Consider the following 22,056-nt stretch of genomic DNA (forward strand, 5'->3'; position numbering starts at 1 on the left):
AATAAATCCATAATGATATATAAAGCCGATCAAAGTATTGAGATTCATAATACTGTATGTACTCCTTGTGAAGTAGGATAAGAAGGTCATTAACTGGCCAAGCAATCTTTAACAGGGTGTAGTTTCTTCATAGGAAGAGACAATAACAGTTGGATGTATCAGCTCTAGATTAGTGTAGGTGTTTTAGGTACAGTAACAAGAATAGCAAGTCTGGAAGTAAACAAAGAAATATATTTCAGATTCCAGTACAGTAATTGACTTTGAAACATGTATATAACAGTTCAGTGAAATTTATTTGATAAATGAATTTTATTAAATTGTGGTAACACAAACAATTGCAGATTATTATTATTATTATTATCATTATTATTACTAGCCAAGCTACTACCTTAGTTGGAAAAGCAAGATGCTTTAAGCTCAAGGGCTCCAATAGGAAAAAAATAGCCCAGTGAGGAAAGGAAATTAGGAAGCAAATAAATGATGAGAACAAATTAACAATAAATCATTCTAAAAACAGTAACAACGTCAAAATAGATATGTCATATATAAACTATAAACAGACTCATGTCATTCTGGTTAACATGAAAGCATTTGCTGCGACTTTGAACTTTTGAAATTCTACTGATTCAACTACCCGATTAGGAAGATCATTCCACAACTTGGTCACAGCTGGAATAAAACTTTTAGAATACTGTGTAGTATTGAGCCTCATGATGGAGAAGGCCTGGCTATTAGAATTAACTGCCTGCCTAGTATTACGAACAGGATAGAATTGTCCAGGAGATCTGAATGTAAAGGATGGTCAGTTATAAATATACTTGAATTTATTTATATTTCCATTAAAGAATCCCCTCTCATCTCTCCTTTTAAGTGTACCATACTTAATTTTAGTAGCCAATTCTTATTGGACTGTGTAATCTATGCTATGATTAAATTCTCTGAACATTATTATTGAAATTATTTTCATTCTATATTGGCATGGCAATACAATATAAGATATTCCTTTTGCCTGGGTTTTTGTTCAATCCCTCATACCTCTCCTTATCATTTGGTGTTGAGAGTTTACCCACAATTTAGTCTTGTAAGAGCACTTGAAGGTCTTCTGGAATGTTGGGTCACTTATAATGATGGGAAGATGTCATAGACTTTTAGATACATTCTGTAGATGAAGTTGTACTGCCTTTAGTAACATTATTTTGCTATGTTTTTGTAATTTGTCACAACTGTATTCATATTTACAAGTTTTCGTTGTAGACTATTTTTGATGAATTGAAAGTAAGACTTAACATCATGCTTATTTATTTTGATATTTTCAGTAACCCTAATAAAGATGGCATGGGTTGAAAGTGAAGGAAGGTAGCGGCGGTATGTCGCTAGTGGTTCACAAGCTGGTGCTTAGTCCTGGTGGGGCCACCACCAACGCCCAAAACCCTACGCATCATGTTACCTTGGCTGCTTACACGCAACCACCAAGGTATGTTTAGTATTCAAAAGTTATGATGTTTCAAAGGTCTGTAGGTTTCAGAATTGGTAGGGTATAAATAGGTTATATAATATTTTTTTTTTTTTTACTTTCCTAAGTACAGTACTTTATGCTTCTGTGAAACTGCGAAGTGGGTAGCATTTACCTAAGTACAATACTGTACTATACTGTACAATACTTTAGATTCATATTACAGCAAGGAAGTTCTTGCCTTAACTAAATTTTGTTTGTACTCTATATACATTAAAGTACTATATCGAAGTTCCATAAAGTATAAAAGACAAATAATATAGGAATTTTTTTCCCATTCAAGGTTTAGGTTAACATGTTGGAGAGTGAATTATCCCTAGGGAGAGTCGAACATTTGTCCCAGAAACCCTTGAACTATGAAAAGGACCTGCACATATATATCCATAATTCGTGAATTAACGATTCATTTGATCCTATGCTAACACAAACCTTCATCCTATAATAGGTGTATGCTTTAGTGAAGCAGGATACAGTTTGTTGTTAAATCTTTGACGAGGGGGCTGGAAGTCCTGCCCACACGACAGGTTACTGAGCTCTCACTTTTTGTCTTCAGCTTCTAAAAAGTGCGGACATACTCCCAGTGCCAACTGCTGGCTGTTTTAATCTTTTGTGTTTCAGATGATTATTAACAGTTCATTATCTCCGAGGGATATTTGACAGCATTCTTGTTGCTGTTACTTCCCTCATGATTGGGAAGGAGTGTGTCTGCTTATGCTGAGTTGAAGGTGAGGGATGCCATCTTTCTCATCATTGTCGTCCTGTGTCCGGAAAGGTGCTAAAGACTTATCTCTCTGTTAGAGTTCCTAGGATCTCTTTCCTTGTTGCAGTGTTGTTACTGGCCTGGAAGCCACACTAGAAGGAGGACTTTAAGTTTCTCCTCCACTTCTGCCCCTGTGTCTTCAACCACTGCTGGTCGGTATGGAAGGGTTCCACCCATCTTTACCTCTTATGGATAAAGAAATCCAATCGTGTGCGAGCACATGCTGCAGTGCCCACATCTGTTTACAGTACATGCTCTTACAGGAGGACCCCCTTACCTGTTCGTATATGCCCATAAGTACTCTTCAGGATTTCCCTTTTCAATGTAAAGACTAGTAAGATCTTTCGAGTTTTATTAGAACCTTGTGTGTGTCCGGAGCTCATTCATCTCATCTTGAATACTCACGTACATGCCTATTTAGGCATACTCTTGCCTTCTAGCATTCACTCTCCAATTATATCGCACTGAACTGTGCCCAAGCACTTGTCTATATACGAGTTTCTCCCTTATTTTGGTCTGTACAATTTTAAGCACGCACCATCCCCAGTCAGGGTCCCTCCCGTACAGTATATTTTATGGAAACACCATGCACTGAATCCCTGCAAGCTTAATCCTATACCACTCAGGATCTCTTGTTACTGAATTCCTATGTATACTGTATGTACAAATCTTGAAATCGTATTCTCAAGGTCACTGGTTTGTTTAAATGCCTGGAATGAGGTGGGTTTGCCACATGTGATTTAAGTAAATGTGCTATTTTTCAATTCGAGAGTGCCATTCATTACTTTTGATGTACAAATTCCGAGCAGATTAATCACGAGGATTGCATACTTGATTCAGGTTGTAGAGGCTCTTTCATGAGAAATTTCATCAGAAGTATCTTATGTTTTGAATCACTTTAATTGGCTGAGAATGCTATTGCTAAGGTTTTTAAATCTTCACACAAAAATGTCTCTTTACAATGAAGTCCATGGGAGCCAAGTGATTGACTTTCCTCCCTCTCAAAGGAAGATGGCAATTGCTGTACAGTTTATTATCACAAAGAGGACTTTTCCTGCTCTGTTGAACCTGAAGGATTCGGTCTTCTGGTCCATCATAATCTCCTCCTCTTCCTCTAGGCTTTGGTTTGCAGGTCAAGATGTAACTTCAGACTGCTTTTCACCCAGAGGGTACATGCTCACCTTTATGGTGTCTTCGAGAGCAAGACTTGCTAATTGGATTTATTCGGTAACCAGATTGTCTTCTCTTTCTCAGTGAAACAATACTCCAAGACAGAGGAAGTTGACCTTCTTTTGGCCATAATATGAGAATCTCGTTCTATCAGTAACTCAGCTGCATGGCTAGGCAGTAATAGATAACCAAAGTATGTTGGTAGTACATGGAATATTAGTTTCAGCGAACTAAGGAAAGAAATGAAGCTGCTCCTGCACAACTAAGAACTTTTGGATGGTTATGTCTTCTGAATCTTTTCTTGTTATTGGAGAACCCATTCTATAGATGCTTCCACACCAGTGATTGCTCCCGGATTATGGGAAGCATCAATATGGAGTTGAACTTGAAATTCACCTCCGGAGAATCTGCGACCACACGCGCATCCAGTGAGTGATGAGGCTGCCATCCGAGATCCTTTCTGTCTTGTGTATATGAGACCCACTAAAGAAGTACAGTACTCTGTAACTGCTTTTGAACCTACTGATAACACATTGAGCATTTCTTTGCAAACTTGCCAAAATAGCATTGGTGAACAATAATGCTCCAGTCCGTGACTGTCTGCAAAAGGTCTCATTTCAGTGACTTATCAAGCAGGTGCACTCTTTTGAAGTCATCAATTTGGTAAAGATATTTGCGAAAGTTCATTCCAGGCAAAAAGACTCTACGAGCAAACATACTCGGGTAAGGAGGACTTATGTGAGGGTCAATGTGATTCGTACATCTTGCTTGATGGAGAGGTTTCTTACTTGGGTCTTTACCATTGCTTGACTGGGTGAACAAGAAACTTCCCATTATTCCCCAGTCCGTCATCATCATTCAAAGACTCTTAACATCTTTGGAAATTAGACGCGCTGACTCCTTTCCGCCCGTTTCCCTTTTTCGCCAATTACTTAGCAATCGGGAGACTACATCGAGGCTAGATATGATCCTGATCTATCCAAAGTGGCCACATTTTGCTGGTAGCCTGACCAGCTGGTGTCTTTCTTTCTTCGTCATGTAAGTTTCTCCATCTTTGCAGTGAAGAATAGCACTTGACCCCCAATACAACTTTTCATCTGGGACTTAAGTCTGGAATGTATGAGAACTGCTTAAGCCACTGGGAAATTTTCGTAAGTTTGGAGCTCTTGCAAGCAATCCTGCTCAAACCCAAGGGATGGACAGCAGATAGGATTTCAATCCAAGAGCCTGTCCTCTACTAGCCTAGCCCTGACAAAGCCAGTTGGAAATGTCATATCTTACCCTTTCACAAGTTGTTCTGGAGGATAGAAAATCTTCATCGCCTTGTTTCAGGAGTTTGTGGTCTGGACCTAAGACCCAGATTTTCATGACTTCAAGGCCTTCTTCTTCATCTCTGTCCTTTAAGATCTAGCAGGGACCAGGATGACTTGCCTTCCCATCCAGGGAGGGCACTACTACTTCTCCTTCAGTGACAAGGAACAAGAGAAAAAAGACCCTAAAATACTTTCTTTTTTACTTTGTGGAACATTCAGACATGTTCCTCCAGCTGGTGAGAAGACAAAAGGAGCATCTCAGATTCAAGGCCACGAAGTGAGATACACTGCATTGACCCCAGCTCTCGGGAAGAACCGGTTGGCCTTAATTCATGAAGACGAGAGTTGGGTAATGAGAGAGCTGTCTCTGCCCATTACCTACTGCATACCCACATATCCGTGGATGTTAGTATCCTTGGCTCTCTGGTAGTTGCTTTACACACTATGTAGCAAACTTAGCTCCTCCACAGGACAAAAAACATCTCGTCTAAGATTGAGGTCTTGATGTAAGTCAAGAATGTGAGGTAGATTGACAGGTCCTTTGACCCCTGTATTATTTGCTGTATTGAACACTAAATGTAGGGGAACCACATAATCGAGCAACTTTACTTTTGAATAAGTTTTCTTTAGAAGTTTCTCCCTTATCCTTCCAGACGACAGGGATGATGGCCAAATGTAAGGGACATTTTCATAATTACCATACATTCTGACAACATATCTTCCTCATAGATGTAGGTTTTTCTTGACCATCTACCAGTTCCTGTCATTGACTTAGCCTAACACCTGGCGCATCTTCATGAGGAAGTCTCTAGAAGGTTACTGCGATTGTAGACTAGCCAGTTTGGTTATAGGTACTTCCTCCCTCCTAAGGATTAAAAGTCTCCCATTACAGGATGAAAGGCTGTGTTTGTGTAGGAACGTATCATAGATTTTTAAAGAATGTGATTTTTCCTAACTATATACAAACCTCAGTCCTTCAAGTTTCACTTCCCGTCTCAAACATTCCGCAAGTCCTAGGCTGAAGGTTGAAGTGAGAGCTCAGATACCTGTTGGTTGGGAATGGATTCCCTGTCACCCACCAGTAACTACCGCTACCTAGTTGACTTTTTACAGCTTGTCCAGCTTCGCTGAAAGCACACTTTTATTAAACAATTCAGTATTGTATAGTTAGGTAAAGTACAAATTACTTAAAGATATTTTTGATATAATATAAAAGAAAATGTGTGAAAGCCAGTGTGAAGAAGAGGTTTGTGGTTGTGTTGATAAAATATTCAAGTAAAATGTTTTAAGTTTTTATCTCTATAGACACTATGTGTATGATTGAAATAGTATTACGGAGATTAGGAAAGGAAGTACATTACCTGCATGATTCTAACATGAATAAGGTTAGACTGACTTGACATGAATGCGTATTGTGAGAATTAAAAGCTATACTGTATACCATTTGAGTTATCTTACATGAATTGTCAATATACATATACTGTAATGTATAGTACTGTTTATAGATAAAAGCTTGGGCAACCATTTTTTTATATGCTTTAGACAAGTCCCCTTGCCAGTATTTTAGTTATATTGCTTCTCTTTATGAATAGGAACAAAATGAAATATAGAAGGGAATATTTTTTTTTGTACTCTTAATTTCTCTGTTTCAAATAAGTTTTACTGTAACATATTTAATTTTTCTTTTTCTTATTTAGTTTGTTAGATCTTTGTTCAAATCATATATTTAGTGTATAGATTATCTGTATGGTATGCAAGTCCTTGTGATTAATATTTTTCTTGATTTCCAATTGTAGATCCAATGTGGGAGAGACAATGGGCCGATCCCTGGATGGCTCATCAAGTGTATCTGTGAGTGCTCCTCCCTCGTCATCGTTTTACTCTTCGTCATCATCGAAGCACAGCTCATCGTATAACCTGCCGTTTGTGCTTCAAGACCACAATTATGGTGCGCCTCCACCCCCTACGCCACCACAATCCCCTCCCCCTCCGCCTCTACCCACCGCTTCGTCGCCATCTCCGCACTATCACAGTTCATCGCGCCAAGTATCTTCACAGCATCAGATTAATCATCTTTCTTCTAGTTCTAGCTGCAGCATCAGCACTGGCAATGTTGCACAGCATAACCATCAACAAATACATCATTCCCACATACTTAATCAGACCCATACATTACAGCATCATCACCATAATAACCAGCATCATCATCCAAGTCATCATCCTCTACAGCAGCAACAGCAGCAACGACATCAACACCAAGAACAGGTTCAGCATCAAGAACATGTACATCACCAGAAGTCACACGTTTCTCACCAACAGACCGTTTCTAGCATCATAGTTCCGTCACCTCGAGTAGGAATCGTCACCTCCGCCAATCCTCCCGTAGCTACTGCTGCTGTTGCTGCGGCATCTTCGACGAGTGTGTCCAGCTTGTGCGTTTCCCAGCATCCTCTGAGTGTAATGCCACCACACAGACAGCAGTTTATGCCCCATCCTAAGGGAATTCTTTTTCCTTCCCCTCACATCCCACCTTTACCTTTGGACTTGCACCACTCTCCATCTGCTGCTGTTGTAGCTTCTCATCCTCCACCCCCTCCTCCTCCACCACTCACCTCCACAATTGGGCCAGAAACGGATGACGATTCACGTTTGAGTGATCGCAGCTCTTCAGTCGGTCCATCGGGAGAAGAGACTGAAACTGCTCCAGAGGGGGAAGGAGATGAACAACCAGTGGACGACTCCATTACCCGTTGTATATGTGAATTTTCCCATGACGATGGATACATGATTCAGTGTGATAGGTGCTTGTAAGTATTTCACTCTCAAGTGTTGATGATACTTTATTTTGGGGCATTTCTTTCATAAACATAGCTCATGTTTCAAGGAAATTCAGATTAAGAAACAGTTGAGTGTGTAAAAGGGTGTTTAATGTAATACCCATTATACTTTTATCTGAAATACAAAATTGTTGGTAGACTTATTCATACTTGAATTCTGTATGCATCATATGGTCATCTTAATGCTTTCTTTTACAGTGTATGGCAGCATGTAGATTGTATGGAAATAGATCGTGACAATATACCTGACGAGTACTTGTGCGAGGCCTGCGAGCCTAGACATGTTGACCGATTCAGAGCCCGAGATTTGCAAATTCGAAGGCGCCAGGAAATCAAAGCTCATCTTGCCAGGTAAGACCTTGTTTGAACCATGCCTTTGTAATTTGGTGTGACATTCTTACTAAATAATAGTTATGTGCTTGATTCATATGAAAAAAATTAGTACCCGTTTCATCAATATCGTCATGACTTATAAATAAAAAAAACAAAGAAAAACTAAGTAGGTTTTAGTGGCATCACCTTTGATTACTAATTTTTATCTTAAAAGCTTTTTATTTGTTGATTTTTTTTTTTTTTTACATTTCTGTGAATATACAGTACCCAAATTTCATAAAAAAATTTCAAAATAGATCTTGTTCGTTACTTGGCACATATTAAATTTAGGTCATTAGTAGTTTCCTTTTTCATGCGGTCAACCTTGTGAATTGCTTTTAAATAAATCATGTTAATTTTGAAATATATTCTTTCTAACCAAGTTCATTGTTGTTTATGCTAAGTTAAAGTGGTAGATAAAAAACATGTATGCAGTCCTGTTTTTACAGATTATTTAATCATTCGATGCCTTATTTTAGCAGTCGCACGTCGGCTCTTTCCAGGTTGTCCTCTTCCGATTCAGACGACAACCTCCCCATGTCTAATAAGAGTCGAGGCTCGGGAGGGAAGAGCACTGAGCGTAAAGTTGTAAAGAAGAAAAAGGCAAAGCAGATCAAAGATGTAAAAAGTAATAAGAAAGGATCTCTGTGCCAAGTTAAGAAGGGGAGCATCAACAATTCTTGCAATAACAATAACGTTCCGGAAACAGATGAGAGAGAGCGCAGAATTCTGGTCAAAACTCGAAGAGTGAGTATCTTGATAAATTGTGTTAATATTGTGGGGTTTCAGGAGTTATGAGGAAAAAACTTGGTTTTGATTTTATCGAGGGAAATGTACAGCTCTTCATCGTATGAATGTCAGAAGGGAAAGTTACCAGAGTTGACAAAATAGATAATTTTATTTTAAAACATCAGTAATTTTTAGATGTATGGGGAAACTTTTTTTTTTTTAATGATTCAGTGTTTTATATGGTAGGTAGGTAAAGTTTGACTTTAGAGGGGTTTACATTTTATGGTGTCCTATTAGTTAATGTATTGTAGAAGTCTATGGTATATTATATCTATTTTACTGGAAATGGTTATAAACGAGACCTTAGATTTTAAGATGGAGAACTCTTTTTGTTATGAAACTATTGTTAGGAAGGGTACAGCAGGCTCCACATCTAAACTGAGATAGTTCATAGGAAAGTCCAACAATCAAACCTTCATTTGTAGAGAAAAAAATGAATTACCTTTGATGGTAATTGATAGAAAGGCAATTCAAGAGTTCATCTAATAGCACTTGTGGTGCAAAGCTGAGCAAGTTTTGTTGTCTCGAGGCACCATTTAATATTGGTGAGTTATCAGACAACTACCAAATTTTCTTCTTTAATCTAGAGAACAAATGGTTTTACTGTTAGTCATTCTTTTCACAGGTTCAGTGGCATTGTTAAGGTTATCCATCATAGTGATAATGATAAATAGCATAGTGATGATATTAAATAGGGTTTTAAATTTTTTTGGCTTTAAGATTTTGTAAAATGTTTTTTTAAGATCGTAATAGCATCTAAAAAAGGACTCGTTGGTCCATGTGAATTTTTTTTTTCACACTTGTCATCACTTTAGTGAACAGTTTATGAGATGAAGACTAAGTTTTAATATGCAAATTACACTTGCGAAATCCACGTGTAGATTGTGTATGAAGGTCAAGTGTAAGAATAGTGTGCTTTATAGGTCAAATGCAATTTTGTCACACTATCTTATTTCATAGTTATACCTTTTCCATTGAAATATTTACATATTCTCTTTGATTTTCTTTTCCAGAGAAAAAGTAGTAGTATGAGTGGCTGTGAAGGTGTCAGTGATGATTCTGTTGGCCCGGTGGAGCGGTTAAGAGCGTGGGTAGAAGATTACGAGAAAGCGGTTACGAATCATTATTCTCCGGAACTCAGGGCAAGAGTTCATGCTGCGCGTATCAACGGTGTCTCTCCCGATCTAAGAGCCTCTACACAAGGTGCATTGCTTGGACATCGATGCAAGGTGGTGCCAAATCCCCACACGCTCTTTGATATCTTTGATAGCAAGGTAAGGGATTTAAGAGCTCCTTGAAAAAATATTAGGCAGGACTATGTATGGGTAGACTGCATTTGAAACTGTATTGGTAAAATGCATTTCATCCATAAACTAAAGGTGAATCTTTGGTATCTAGGGAACTACATAATACTAATACAATATGTTGTTATTTTTATTATGTAAAGTAAAGTCCCATTTACTCAGTGTCCATCAATTGTGAATGTCAAGCATGAGGGTAAGCTTTTATGGTGTTTTCAAGGCTAATATAATAATGGCTTTTGTTACTTGTTGAGGCACTGTCCTACATTACTGTTATACAATAGTAAATGTTGTCCTGTGTTTGCTATTGTGTAACTGAATACTATTACATTTTAGCATTGTTAAAGGCTGAGGTATATGATTTTATTTTTTTATTGCAAGACTACTCACACTTATGATCTTACTCTCTCTCGGCAAGTGTGGATGTGATATATTTTTGCGAACTCAGGGGTAGTTGTCTCTCTTACTGCCTATATTGAATCACTTGTGTTCTTTTTGTCTTAGCAATTTTCATTACATAATATGTGTAGTGTATATATAACATGGCTCTTCCCCCCATTTTGGGGGATAGCCAATAAAAAAAGAATAAACTGTAAGATAACTGAAATTATAGGAAACTTAATGAGCAACACATGGTTTGCAATGGCTTTTGCCTTTATTCTTAAATCACAACTCAGGAGAAAGCAGTTGATAGGAAAGAAGAAACGTACTTAGTGTATAATGTACAGTGCTTAAAATCCTTGTCTATCACTGTCTGAGCTTGCTTTATTTTTACTTCCAGATTCTTGTGGCAGCTACAAGGTTAACGGTGAACACTGCAATAGCGGAGTACCAAGGCAAATATCTGTTGGCTTCCCAGTGGAATGCCCAACAATCAATAAGTGGTCAAGTCTACTTCCCATATGTTCTTCAGTACCATATGCCCAAGGAAGGTCTCAGTGTATGTGTCGATGCCAGAACGTATGGCAACGATGCGAGATTTACACGAAGATCTTGCAAACCCAATGCGGAGGTATGTACTTCTGACTAGGTTCACATTTTGCTTGAGTGCGTACAGTTTTTGGTGTAGTTGTATAACATTTTAAATGTTTTAATTTTTTACTTTAGGTTCGCATAGATTTATAATAAAACAGACTAATGTATGAATGAATCTGAATATTTATGGTCCGTTAAACTTATGTCAGCGTGCTCTACAGGAAATCATTTGTATAAAGTCAGAAACTATGACTCAAAAAAAGAATACCTAGTCAATCCACAATTTGACATGAGTAATGAATGAATGATTTAAAGTTTTCAGGCATCCTGTTGACATGAGTAAAATTTCATAAATACTTTGTGGTGTTAAACCTCTTTATAAAAGAAAAGACAAGACAAGTAGAAGTAAATTTACATATCTAATTTTTTCAATTATATATTTAGTGAGATGAGCTTATTTTGCTGAAGAATATATTCATCAGAATTTTAAGCAAAGTTTTCTTGAATAGGTACGACATGTTGTCGAAAGAGGGTCTCTACATCTTTACCTGGTAGCAACTAGAGACATAGAAGAAGGTGAAGAAGTTATGATAGCGCTGGAAACTGCAAATTCTACTGTAGACCTGATTTGCTGTTATCCTGGAGAACATGTTTGCCTTCATTCTCCACCTCCAAAGACGGAACATAGTTCTCCTTGTCATCAAACCTTCTCAAAGAAGAATGGGGTGTTCATGATGTAAGTACTTGTTCATTATTTCCTAACCAAAAGCTGATGTATATATAAAAAGGATTGAATTTTATCTTTATTAGTAGACCTTGGGGTTTAGTGTCCTCAGTGTGTCTTGCGTTATGCTCTGTAGACATCACAGAGGGTCTTTGCCATCTCATATGTTCCATAGCAGCACCTAAGTTTTAGCCTTCTACTTAATATTTGTTCCGTCTTCCTCTCTTCCCGCTTGCTTTCCAGTGTCTTTTGCAAATGTGGGTTTTTCTCTAGTCTCCTTCGCAAGACCATATGACTAGCATTTTGTTTTATTTCATCTTGTTTTGTGTCTTGGTTTAGGAATGAAGGGTGGATAATTTACATTATTGCCTCTACTTTAGTTAAGGGTCAGTGCTTCGTATGAAAATGCGTGAAAAAGAGCGTTTACCATTTTTATAAATAATTTTTTATACTTGTATCCCTCTTGGTATATTACTTGTGTTCTCGTATGCTATGGAAAATTTTGTGATGAAGGAAAAATGTAAGTTTAGATAATAATTTCTATAGTTAGCCTTAATTGAAATCCATATAAAAGTTTTTGTATTGTTCTCTTATATTGGTGCTTAATAACCTGTTTTATGTTGAGTCAGACTCGTTCTCTGTGTAGTCCAGTACAGTAGTTGAAAAAAAAATGTGGGGTCATTGTACATTTACTTACTAATGTTTTGCAGATTTTAATGGTTAAATCATTGACCTGTTGCATGTGTTTACCTTTAATCATAGCTAAACTTCCTGTCTTATGAATGAAATTAATGTGATATGTTTTTCTTTTGCAGTAGTAGTAGTAGTAAAAAGACTGTGAGAAAGCTAAACCTGCAACCCCAGCTGAGAATGAGCAAGCGAACCACCTCTACCGACAGTCGGACTTCTGATGTGGTTCCTGTTATTCCTCCCGTTCAGAGTAGTAACCCCATTACTCCCATCACCCCCGTGAAACAGAGACGAACGTCTGGGTGCGGGAAGTCGCCTGTCAAATCGCCCTCCAGTTCTTCTACCTCCAGTTCACCAGAGGATGTTTGCAAAGAGGCCAGTCATACTACTCCTCCAACTACAGCTTGTACCTTAAGCCCAGATACTCCCAAAGCAGTTGACAAACAGCAACAGAAAATGACCCGTGAAGAACGCAAGATTGCTGCGTACATGAAAGCGTTTGAAAGAATGGAAAAGGCTGCACAACGAAGACAAGAAATGGAAAAGAAGAAAGAGGAGGACAAAGGCAAAGATTCAAAAGATAAAGATAAAAAAAGAACAGTTGTTGAGGGAGATGATGATGATTGGGAAAAGAATAGTAGTGCTGACGAGAGTGTTAGAAACACCCCTAATACTGATCGCAGCCGACGTAAAGGGTAAGAAAGTTTTTGTCTTCTTTTTTTTTATATTGGGATCACCATCCAGAATTTGGACATACACTAGGGCCTTCATTGTTGCAGACCATGAACTTGATGGAAAAGCCATTTGATACTGCAGTATAATAGGCATCAGTTGGCTATGTGGGAATATTTACCACAGTAGTTTTCATAAACATGTTAATAGTTGAAGGATTGGCAAAAGCTTTATAATTTTTTTTTTTTTTTTTTTTTTTTGAACAGAAAAAAGGGAAGAGGGAAAGGAAGCCCTCAGAAGAGAAACAGCCGTATCGAATCAACAGCATCTGACTTCACTGGTGATGAAAGTAGTTGTGCATCAGTGGGTTTGATGTCTCCCGTGAGTGGAACAATTGAGGGAATTGCACTCAACTTTAACTCGCCACCGCAAGGTGGATCCAATAATACTATTGGGTTTAGGTATGTATAATTCAAAAAAAGATGATAGTATGGATGCGTTATGGAATAAAACTAGAGATGTTTGGATTTATATGAAATAATGTTTACCTGTGTGATAAAGTCGTTGTCCTAAAGCTGCTTGCTATATGGATGGTAGTTCATATTTGTACATTCTTTTGGAGATTTTTGCTAATTTAATAATTTTTTTTCCATCTATAGATTTCCGAAGACCAAAAAAGCACTAATGAACGAGTGGCTAAACGAAACCGTCGATCCCGTTATGCCTACTGTGTGCAGTATTAGTGTCGGAGATCTTCCTTCCGGAGTTCCCACCTGCTACATGAGATCTCCTGCCACTCCCCTCCGGCGATCGGTGTCCGTCACTCAAGGAACAATCAGCAGTATCCAAGGAACATTTCTCAACCTGGACATGCCAGGTGGTTCGGCCAAGAAGCGTTGGCTGAGACAAGCCATCAGTGAGGAATCAGAAACACCGCATTTCAATGGCCTTTGTCCAAGTCCCAATAGTAGGCCAGGTAAGTGTCCAAATGATACATAATTATATTCTACTTCCTTTTTGTATACCCTTATTAGTGGTGGAGGGGATGAACCTGTACTGTACCTCATTTTATAATTTCCAGAATGTTATACAGTAGAAGTCCTTATAACCAGCACCCTCTGGACTTTGCTATTGTAGGATAATCAAAATGGCCCTTGTATAAGGTGACCCCTTAGAAATACGTTAATACCTTATTCAAACCACCTATTATATCACCCAAGTGACCAAAAACAATTATGCTAGACATTGAAAGAAAACAATGCCAATTTCTGAAAACAGTAAGGAAGTGAAAGCAAGAATTAACTTCCGTAGGCCTACTCCTGCTGTCTTATATTGTGCGACTCCCAAATTCTCACCACTTGCTTCAAATGTTTCTATCATTTAGGCTATCTTGTGTGTTATACAAATTCCTTTTTTTAGGTTAAATTTGCTCTTTTTAGCCCAACTTCTATTTAAATAAATTGAAAAGCAAAAGTGAAGGTTAAGAGTATTGTTAGTAATGAGTACGGTTATACAGAACAAGAAATAGCCGGTTTTTTTTATAAACCATGAATTCGGGTAACAACTCTTGTTTAATTTGCATTTCAACTTCATACGATGGTAGACATTTGCAGCAGTAGGTACAAATGACATTAAGTAGAGTAGGACACATACTGTATTATATTTTATGCTTTTTTACTATGGACAAAAGATTGGTAAGGAAATATGCTGTTGAACTCGGGCAATAAGTTTTAGCTGAAGCTGGTAAAACAACAATGATCAATATTGGTATTGGGGAAAGCGTTATCCAGAGCTGGAGAAAAACAAAAAGTAAAGTTAGTTGATAGCGGATTCGGTTTATGAAAAGGTAAACCAAATTGCACAGAAACTACCTAAAGAAGTGGAAGAAAGCTTTGTAATCAGTCATCGCGAAGCTAAAGACTATGAAATTATTATTCGATGGCATTCAAATTATTTTTCACTAAAAACTATATTCCTTTGTATGATAAAATTTGAACAATTTGAACGAATTTGAACGATAGTTAAATAAATACAATACTTGTTACTTTTAGAAAGTAAAAGACACTTAGAAAGTAAAAGACACTTTTAGAAAGTAAAAGACACTTTTTGAAAGTAAAAGAAATCTTTAGTAGTTTGCCATAGTCAGCGGGATTTGAAAACCATAGATGGTAGTCTCAATATTCTTATAAATGCAAAGATAGGAAAAGATGTATATTTGCTGTCTTTATTTCGTATGTGAATATTACATGAATTATTACTGGAGCGTTACATGAAACATGTTTTATCAAAGTCATGCTTCGCAGCCAGAGAATGACAAGTGTAATTCTACAGTATTTGTTTTTCTTTCTTTCAACTGCTTTAAAGAATTTTGTTCAATTTACTGTTTATCTAATGTATCTTATGATTAAGGTATTCAGAATATAAAACATTCTTACGTACAATAAGAATTTTTTTTCATCTTTCTAATTTTATTTTTTAAATTTCAAACTTTAAAGTTACGTCTACACACAATAAGAACTGTTTTATAATTTTCTGAATTTATTACTTTTTCATTTTGGTATATTGTTATTTTTTACCTATTTTTTTTTTCAAGTAAAATTATACCACACCACACACTATTCATTGGAATCTGATGAATGGAAGGGGAGGAGACTTGCCCACAACAAATGATGCAATCCCGTATAGTGGGTAATTGGCTGTTGTTTTGCTTACGCGCTCAAATGAATGTTGTAGATCAACTTTATTTAAGAAGCTTGATTTGAAAGGAATATTAATTGTCATTATTTCAGAAATGTTATATTTATTATTTAATACCAGGCACAAAAAAAACAAATGATAAAAGTATCGGCGATAGGTACTGTAATTGGAGAGCACGCCTGCGAATCTTAAAAGGGGCAATTGCTGACGAATTCTAGGTAATATTTAAATACTAAATAAAGCTGGGCCATTAGGTGTCAGTAAAAAGGCCTTTTACTGTACACCACTGGTAATTGTGTAGTTCTTTTACTATGTTTATCTTATTTTACGTCAAGTTCTCAAAGTTTAGGTAAATGAAAGGGCGAAGTAATTCTGTGTCTGTAGGTTTAGTCAATTCATTTTTTTATGTAACAGGAAATACAGGACAACATTCTCAGTAATATAACAGCAAATACAAGATTGTACCTGAATAGAAAAGATGGCAGAATTCTTTTGTTAATTGATGGTGATTTTAAATTAAATGGTTTTAATAAGTTAGGAATCAGTGTTAGTGTACTCGACACGGCCCTAATATAGCCGAGACTCATTATTGCTAACCTATGGAATTGCTTCCTTTATTTATATTTGGCTGGTCTACTAGTGAATGCCACAAAGGACATTGTTTTAGTAAAAGTAATCTTGGAATTGATCGTAGTCTAGCTGTTTTTCATACTAAGCTGTGTGTATTGTATAGAAACATTTCAGTAAGTCCTATGTTTATTTCCAGATTCCCCCACTGGTGTTGGCGATTACATAACGCCCCTGAAGAAAAGACGACTAGCACGAGAGTCTATGTCTTCTGAACAGTCCTCTACCCCACCTACTACACCTGTCCATTTAGCTGCAATGGAAGATGATAAAAGTATGGAGGAGGTAAGATAGAGGACTTTAATGCCAAAAATACATTTGTCCACTGGTCAGAAATAAAAATAAATATTTAAAGAACGTTCCAGTTGTTTATTCTTACTATAATTCTTCAGTCATTTTGCTGTCAAACAGAATAAGTCTTCTATATATTAGTTTTATAAACAAAAGTTCTCTTTTTATTTACAATCTTCATTTTTAGTTGATAGATAAGAAAATTTATTTTGGTGATGTCAACCACAATTTATATTTTCAGTACAAAGAACTAGTCATTGCTGTACTGTAGCTAAGGTGTGTTTATGAATAAGCATTGAATTTAGGTATGAAAGTTGTGTGAATGTTGTTTATATTTTTTGTTTTGTTTTATGACTTTCTAAGAGAAAATATCTTTTATCAAAAATGGAAACAATATCTAATGTTTAGTTCTTTTTTTTTTCTTATTGAATTTTCAGAAGGATTATTTTTTTTAATGTTGTAGGCATTGAAGGTTTATTTTGTTTTACATTATGATTATTGTATTACATATTGTATTTGCAGAAATTGATTGTAGTCGATATTTACTTTACTTCAGTTCCCTAAAACACGTAATTTAGTTTCAGCATTTTGTGAGCATCATTATCGTAGGGAACATACAAAACATAGATAGTATAGACTAGCGTAGGCTTCATGGTATTGCGGAAACCTGTACGGGGTTTTATCGGCATGCATAATGTGACTAATGATAGAAGTAAAAAGAAATGTGGTACACCTGTAATATGATTCTTACCATTTTACAGTTGGCTCAGTCCCGAGACCTGAGCCCTTATGCTTTGTTATAAAAGATTGCTACTCAGTGAATTTTTTGGAAAAAATTAATTTCTCAATATCACATGAAAAATGTAATAAACATTGTACTGAAATATTTTTGCAACATATGTATGTGCAACAGTGCATGTGTTTTTTTGTAACGAGTTATTAAGGAAACTACAGTAGTACTGTATATGAGATCAATGCTTACATCCTTGCAGGTATGGTGCATGATTGAAACTTGTACAAAGTGTACATACGATGTTAATCTGCTTATTTTTAATGCATAACTTTGGTAATATATCTCTCTCTCTCTCTCTCTCTCTCTCTCTCTCTCTCTCTCTCTCTCTCTCTCTCTCTCTCTCTCTCTCTCTCTCTCTCACCTTTCATTTTCTCTCTCTCTCTCTCCTTTCTTTTCTCTCTCTCTCTCTCTCTCTCTCTCTCTCTCTCTCTCTCTCTCTCTCTCTCTCTCTCTCTCTCTCTCTCTCTCTCTCACCTTTCATTTTCTCTCTCTCTCTCTCTCTCTCTCTCTCTCTCTCTCTCTCTCTCTCTCTCTCTCTCTCTCTCTCTCTCTCTCTCACACACACACCTTTCATTTTCTCTCTCTCTCTCTCTCTCTCTCTCTCTCTCTCTCTCTCTCTCTCTCTCTCTCTCTCTCTCACACCTTCTCTCTCTCTCTCTCTCTCTCTCTCTCTCTCTCTCTTCAACCTGGATGAAAGCAAAAACAGTTGAATTCTATGTAACATGTTGTTCACATACCATCGCATCGTGTTGCTCATATACATGTGATATATTATTAGAAAACTGTAACTTATGTTCATTTCTGGCAATTAATGTATTGTAATTAAACCTCGCCATTTTACTAGCGTATTGCTCCCCCAACCCCACACTTTTATAGCTTAGAAAAACTTTACCGAGAATTTTATTGGAGCAGTCTTTCAAAATCATTATCCTTTTTAGTAAATTATTAGTAATTATTGGCCGGGGATTTCCCGGCATTGTTCTAACGGTACTGGAAACTCAATTTTGCTGATGCAACACGGTGAGAAGTGTTGGAGGTGTTGTGTTGCAAGGCGATCTACCTGAAATCACTGTTAAACAGCTTCATCAACGTATACGATATATGTAATCTTCATAAAGTGACAATGTGAGACGAAAACACCTCTGGTTTGTTTTTCAAAAATAGTAAGTAACATCTCAACGTAATTCCCATCAATTATACGATCACTACGTAAAACAGTAGCATGACATTGCATAGAATATTGGATTTAATACTGTTCATAACACCATCCGTGACATCACAGACCTCGTCCTTAGCATCATTTGACCTTAGCAAACTGGCTTTATATTAAATAGTTCCTGTTGTTTATCATCTTATGAAGTATTTGACATATTTATCCTGGCAGAACTAAGTATGTAACACTTGTAGACTTAGCAGTAATCTCCTGACAACAACAAAAATTATTGAAAATGAAATTGAAATTCTTGGAATAAAGTCATCTCTTAGGCCAGACTACTTCCTTGAAATATCTCATAAGGAACTTTGTAACTTAAGAAAATCATATGAAAAGCATTTTCTAACATTTGACTGACAACGATCTCAGTCAACCAACATGGCTTGATATGAGGAATGTGCAGATTAATTCGGTGAATAAGCCTGCGTATAATCAGAATCTGAATCAGGTCAAAATCATCTATTTTCAATCTGTTCATATATCCAATTAGTAAAGTATTAATATTTAAGAAATTATCACAGTTTTATCACAGAAACCAAACCCTACGATAGTCCAAAAGGCTAACTCTGTGGGGTTTGGTTGAACTCCTATTTATCTTGACTTTGTCAAAACTGTAAACATAGTTTACCCCCTTATATTGATAAGCTCACAATATTTGGGGAACCTATAGTATTTTCTTGCAAAGTGATTGGTTCATGCAAAGGTTTCTGCTAATGTAGCATTATCTTTACCAGCCCAAGTCATATGAAGTATCTCATAGTGAACAGTTGACATATTAGTGTTATTGATAACCTCATCTCCTCCTACGCCTATTGACGCAAAGGGCCTCAATATTGATAACTGAGCAAAGTTAATTGTCTTTATTTACTGATGATTCATTTCAGTTATATCAGACTGTGAAGAAACTTTGAATTTTGAAAATAGAGTACAGTAGGTAACATAGACTATCCCTTAGCACAGAGAGTAGTCACAACAAACATGTTATTACTCTTATCTTATTGTGACTGGAATATTGTTATAGGTACCAGACTAAAGACCATTGAGTAAACACCTCTGATGACCCAACATGTTCTGTGCTCGATTACATAAATCAATTCGTCTTACAGTAAATAACTGCAAAGATACCCAGAATGATAAAGGAATAAAAGTTACACTCAAGGTGACATTGATAGTCCTGCTATAGAATAAAGGACAACGTGGTAACGTCCCTGACTGGTGATTGCCAGACTAGGGTTCGAGTCCTGCTCAAACTCGCTAGCCCCTTTGGTCGCTGCAACTTCGCCATCCTTGTAAGCTAAGGGTTTGGGGGAGCCTATAGGTCTATCTGCTGAGTCATCAGCAGCTATTGCCTGGCCCTTGCTGGTCTTAGCTTGGTTGGAGAGGGGACTTGAGCGCTGATCATATATGTGTATATAGTCAGTCTCTAGGACACTGTCCTGCTTGCTGGGGCAATGTCACTATCCCTTGCCTGTGTCAGTCATGAGCAGCCTTTAAACCTTTAAACTCACAAAATGATTGTCTGGTAGATTGATGTGAGGTTACATTATGTAACTTTAAAAGAAAAAAGTGAAGCCTTGAGCTATACTGGAAATTGTCAGTAGCATTTACTGAAGGCATAAATGTCATGAGATTTTTATACATCCTCAAAATCAAAGAGGTCTCTTTTCCAACATGACCATTAAATCCATAAGCTTTTGCCTATTAGTTACTGTATACTATGACTCGACCCGTTCTGTGTTGTAACCCTGCCAAAATCTTAGCATCATCTTATATATTGAATTATTTTTATCGCTGCATTTCAACCATTATGCACATAAAAGCATCAGCAGATCACAGAATAACTTATTGGTCGAATCGGAATTGATTCTGCCCGATATCTGCAACCCCATTACGTTACAAAATTCTGTTTTGGTTCAGCACTTTGCATTCAATTTCAGAATCATGTAATTGAATAATTAGAGAGATGCTGGACACAAGTGAGAATTAGGTAAGCAGTTACACAATATGATAAATTTTTTCCTAAAATCAACCTATAGTTAAAGCAATATAAGGCCAGTTAAAAAGGGTAAAGCGGACTTAAATGTAGACGAGATAAACCAGAACCAGGCTTAAATGGGCTTAAATCTTCAACGATGAAATATCCTTTATTCCATAAAATCATGTAGTGTCTTAAGAGAGGAAGTAAAGTTATGGATAATATTGTAAGTTGCGCTAAATGATTGTGTATGACCACTATCGCAAATATTGTTGACACAACTGCAGGAAAGATGAAAGCATTACAGTATTGGTTTATGCTTTCCAAATGTAGTAGCCTATGATCCAGTTTAATATATTTCATTTACCCTCTGAGGATCTGAAGCATTCTTGTAGCTTTTTTAATGCATCTTTGTTTCCATCTTTATTCCTATGAAACGTCAACACGAGTTCTGTACTTTACTTTGACACGTAACGTCGTTGCTCACATTGAAAAGGTGTGCAAGCCATGGGTCTGACAGTTATTTTGTCAGGGCCAGAATCACCAGAGGGTTAAATCCTAACAAGTATTTGGTTTCCAAATTTAACTGACAAAGTACTAGATATAACCATTATCGGGCCATTATTTCAACATTATCATTTGTTATTGGAGTTTGATTTTGATGTCACATAACACGAACAGTAAATTCTTTATCTTTAGCTTTGTCAGGTAACATTTCAATGTGTTTTGTATATAGAATAAACTTCAGCAACGAAGTAATGGTTCTGCATAGCTCATTTTTCTTCCTTAACACTTTGGTCACACACAACTTGCATTCTGAGTTGCTTGTTTTAGGTAATCTGCATTCCAGTTCCATTACCTAACGATATCAAACTCATTGCAAACCTTGTCAGTGTTTCCATTCCGCACAAAGGTTTGTAGAGTAGAGTGGAAACAATGTATTTTTGACTTGACTCTATGTGATCTAGGGATGATAAATAAACATAGATAGGTAACCATGAATATCCTGGCGTGATGAAAATAAAGGGAAAGTTCTGTAGTAGTTAGTAGGTTCATAAGATTTAAGTCATTAAAGGCAGGGAATTTGCTGTGAAGTACTGTGTTTAGAAAAAGTATCCTCTCCAAGTTCGAGAAATATAGAAAATGGCTAATTTAGTATTTTGTATGAAAGATTTTAAATCAATGCACCGTACAATTAGTTAAAAGCAAACTTTAGAAAGTTATGAATAACAGGGAAAAGAATTTCATGTAAACAGTTCAGTCATTTCTTACCATTCTCGGGCTTAATCTTTGCGAATTTGAGTATTTACTGGCTGACGAATAAGGTATAATACTATTAGTTTT

General features: G+C 36.7%; 1 protein-coding gene across 6 annotated transcripts in view; it reads left to right on the top strand.

The window, feature by feature from the left end:
• upSET overlaps nucleotides 1-22,056 on the top strand; it is a 64,785-nt gene that overhangs the window by 25,506 nt on the left and 17,223 nt on the right. For 5 of the 6 annotated variants that reach the window (XM_068374918.1, XM_068374916.1, XM_068374919.1 and 2 more), the window contains exons 2-12: nucleotides 1,317-1,474; nucleotides 6,553-7,563; nucleotides 7,792-7,944; nucleotides 8,445-8,712; nucleotides 9,768-10,028; nucleotides 10,837-11,067; nucleotides 11,540-11,766; nucleotides 12,570-13,139; nucleotides 13,383-13,577; nucleotides 13,776-14,092; nucleotides 16,580-16,725. In XM_068374918.1, the coding sequence (XP_068231019.1) occupies nucleotides 1,368-1,474; nucleotides 6,553-7,563; nucleotides 7,792-7,944; nucleotides 8,445-8,712; nucleotides 9,768-10,028; nucleotides 10,837-11,067; nucleotides 11,540-11,766; nucleotides 12,570-13,139; nucleotides 13,383-13,577; nucleotides 13,776-14,092; nucleotides 16,580-16,725 (3,486 nt within the window). In that variant the 5' untranslated portion in view covers nucleotides 1,317-1,367. The remainder of the gene's footprint in view (nucleotides 1-1,316; nucleotides 1,475-6,552; nucleotides 7,564-7,791; nucleotides 7,945-8,444; nucleotides 8,713-9,767; nucleotides 10,029-10,836; nucleotides 11,068-11,539; nucleotides 11,767-12,569; nucleotides 13,140-13,382; nucleotides 13,578-13,775; nucleotides 14,093-16,579; nucleotides 16,726-22,056) is intronic. The other variant, XM_068374921.1, reaches the window with a different exon arrangement.

The sequence above is a fragment of the Palaemon carinicauda genome, chromosome 6 (genome assembly GCF_036898095.1).
Source record: "Palaemon carinicauda isolate YSFRI2023 chromosome 6, ASM3689809v2, whole genome shotgun sequence".
NCBI classification, from domain to species: domain Eukaryota; kingdom Metazoa; phylum Arthropoda; class Malacostraca; order Decapoda; family Palaemonidae; genus Palaemon; species Palaemon carinicauda.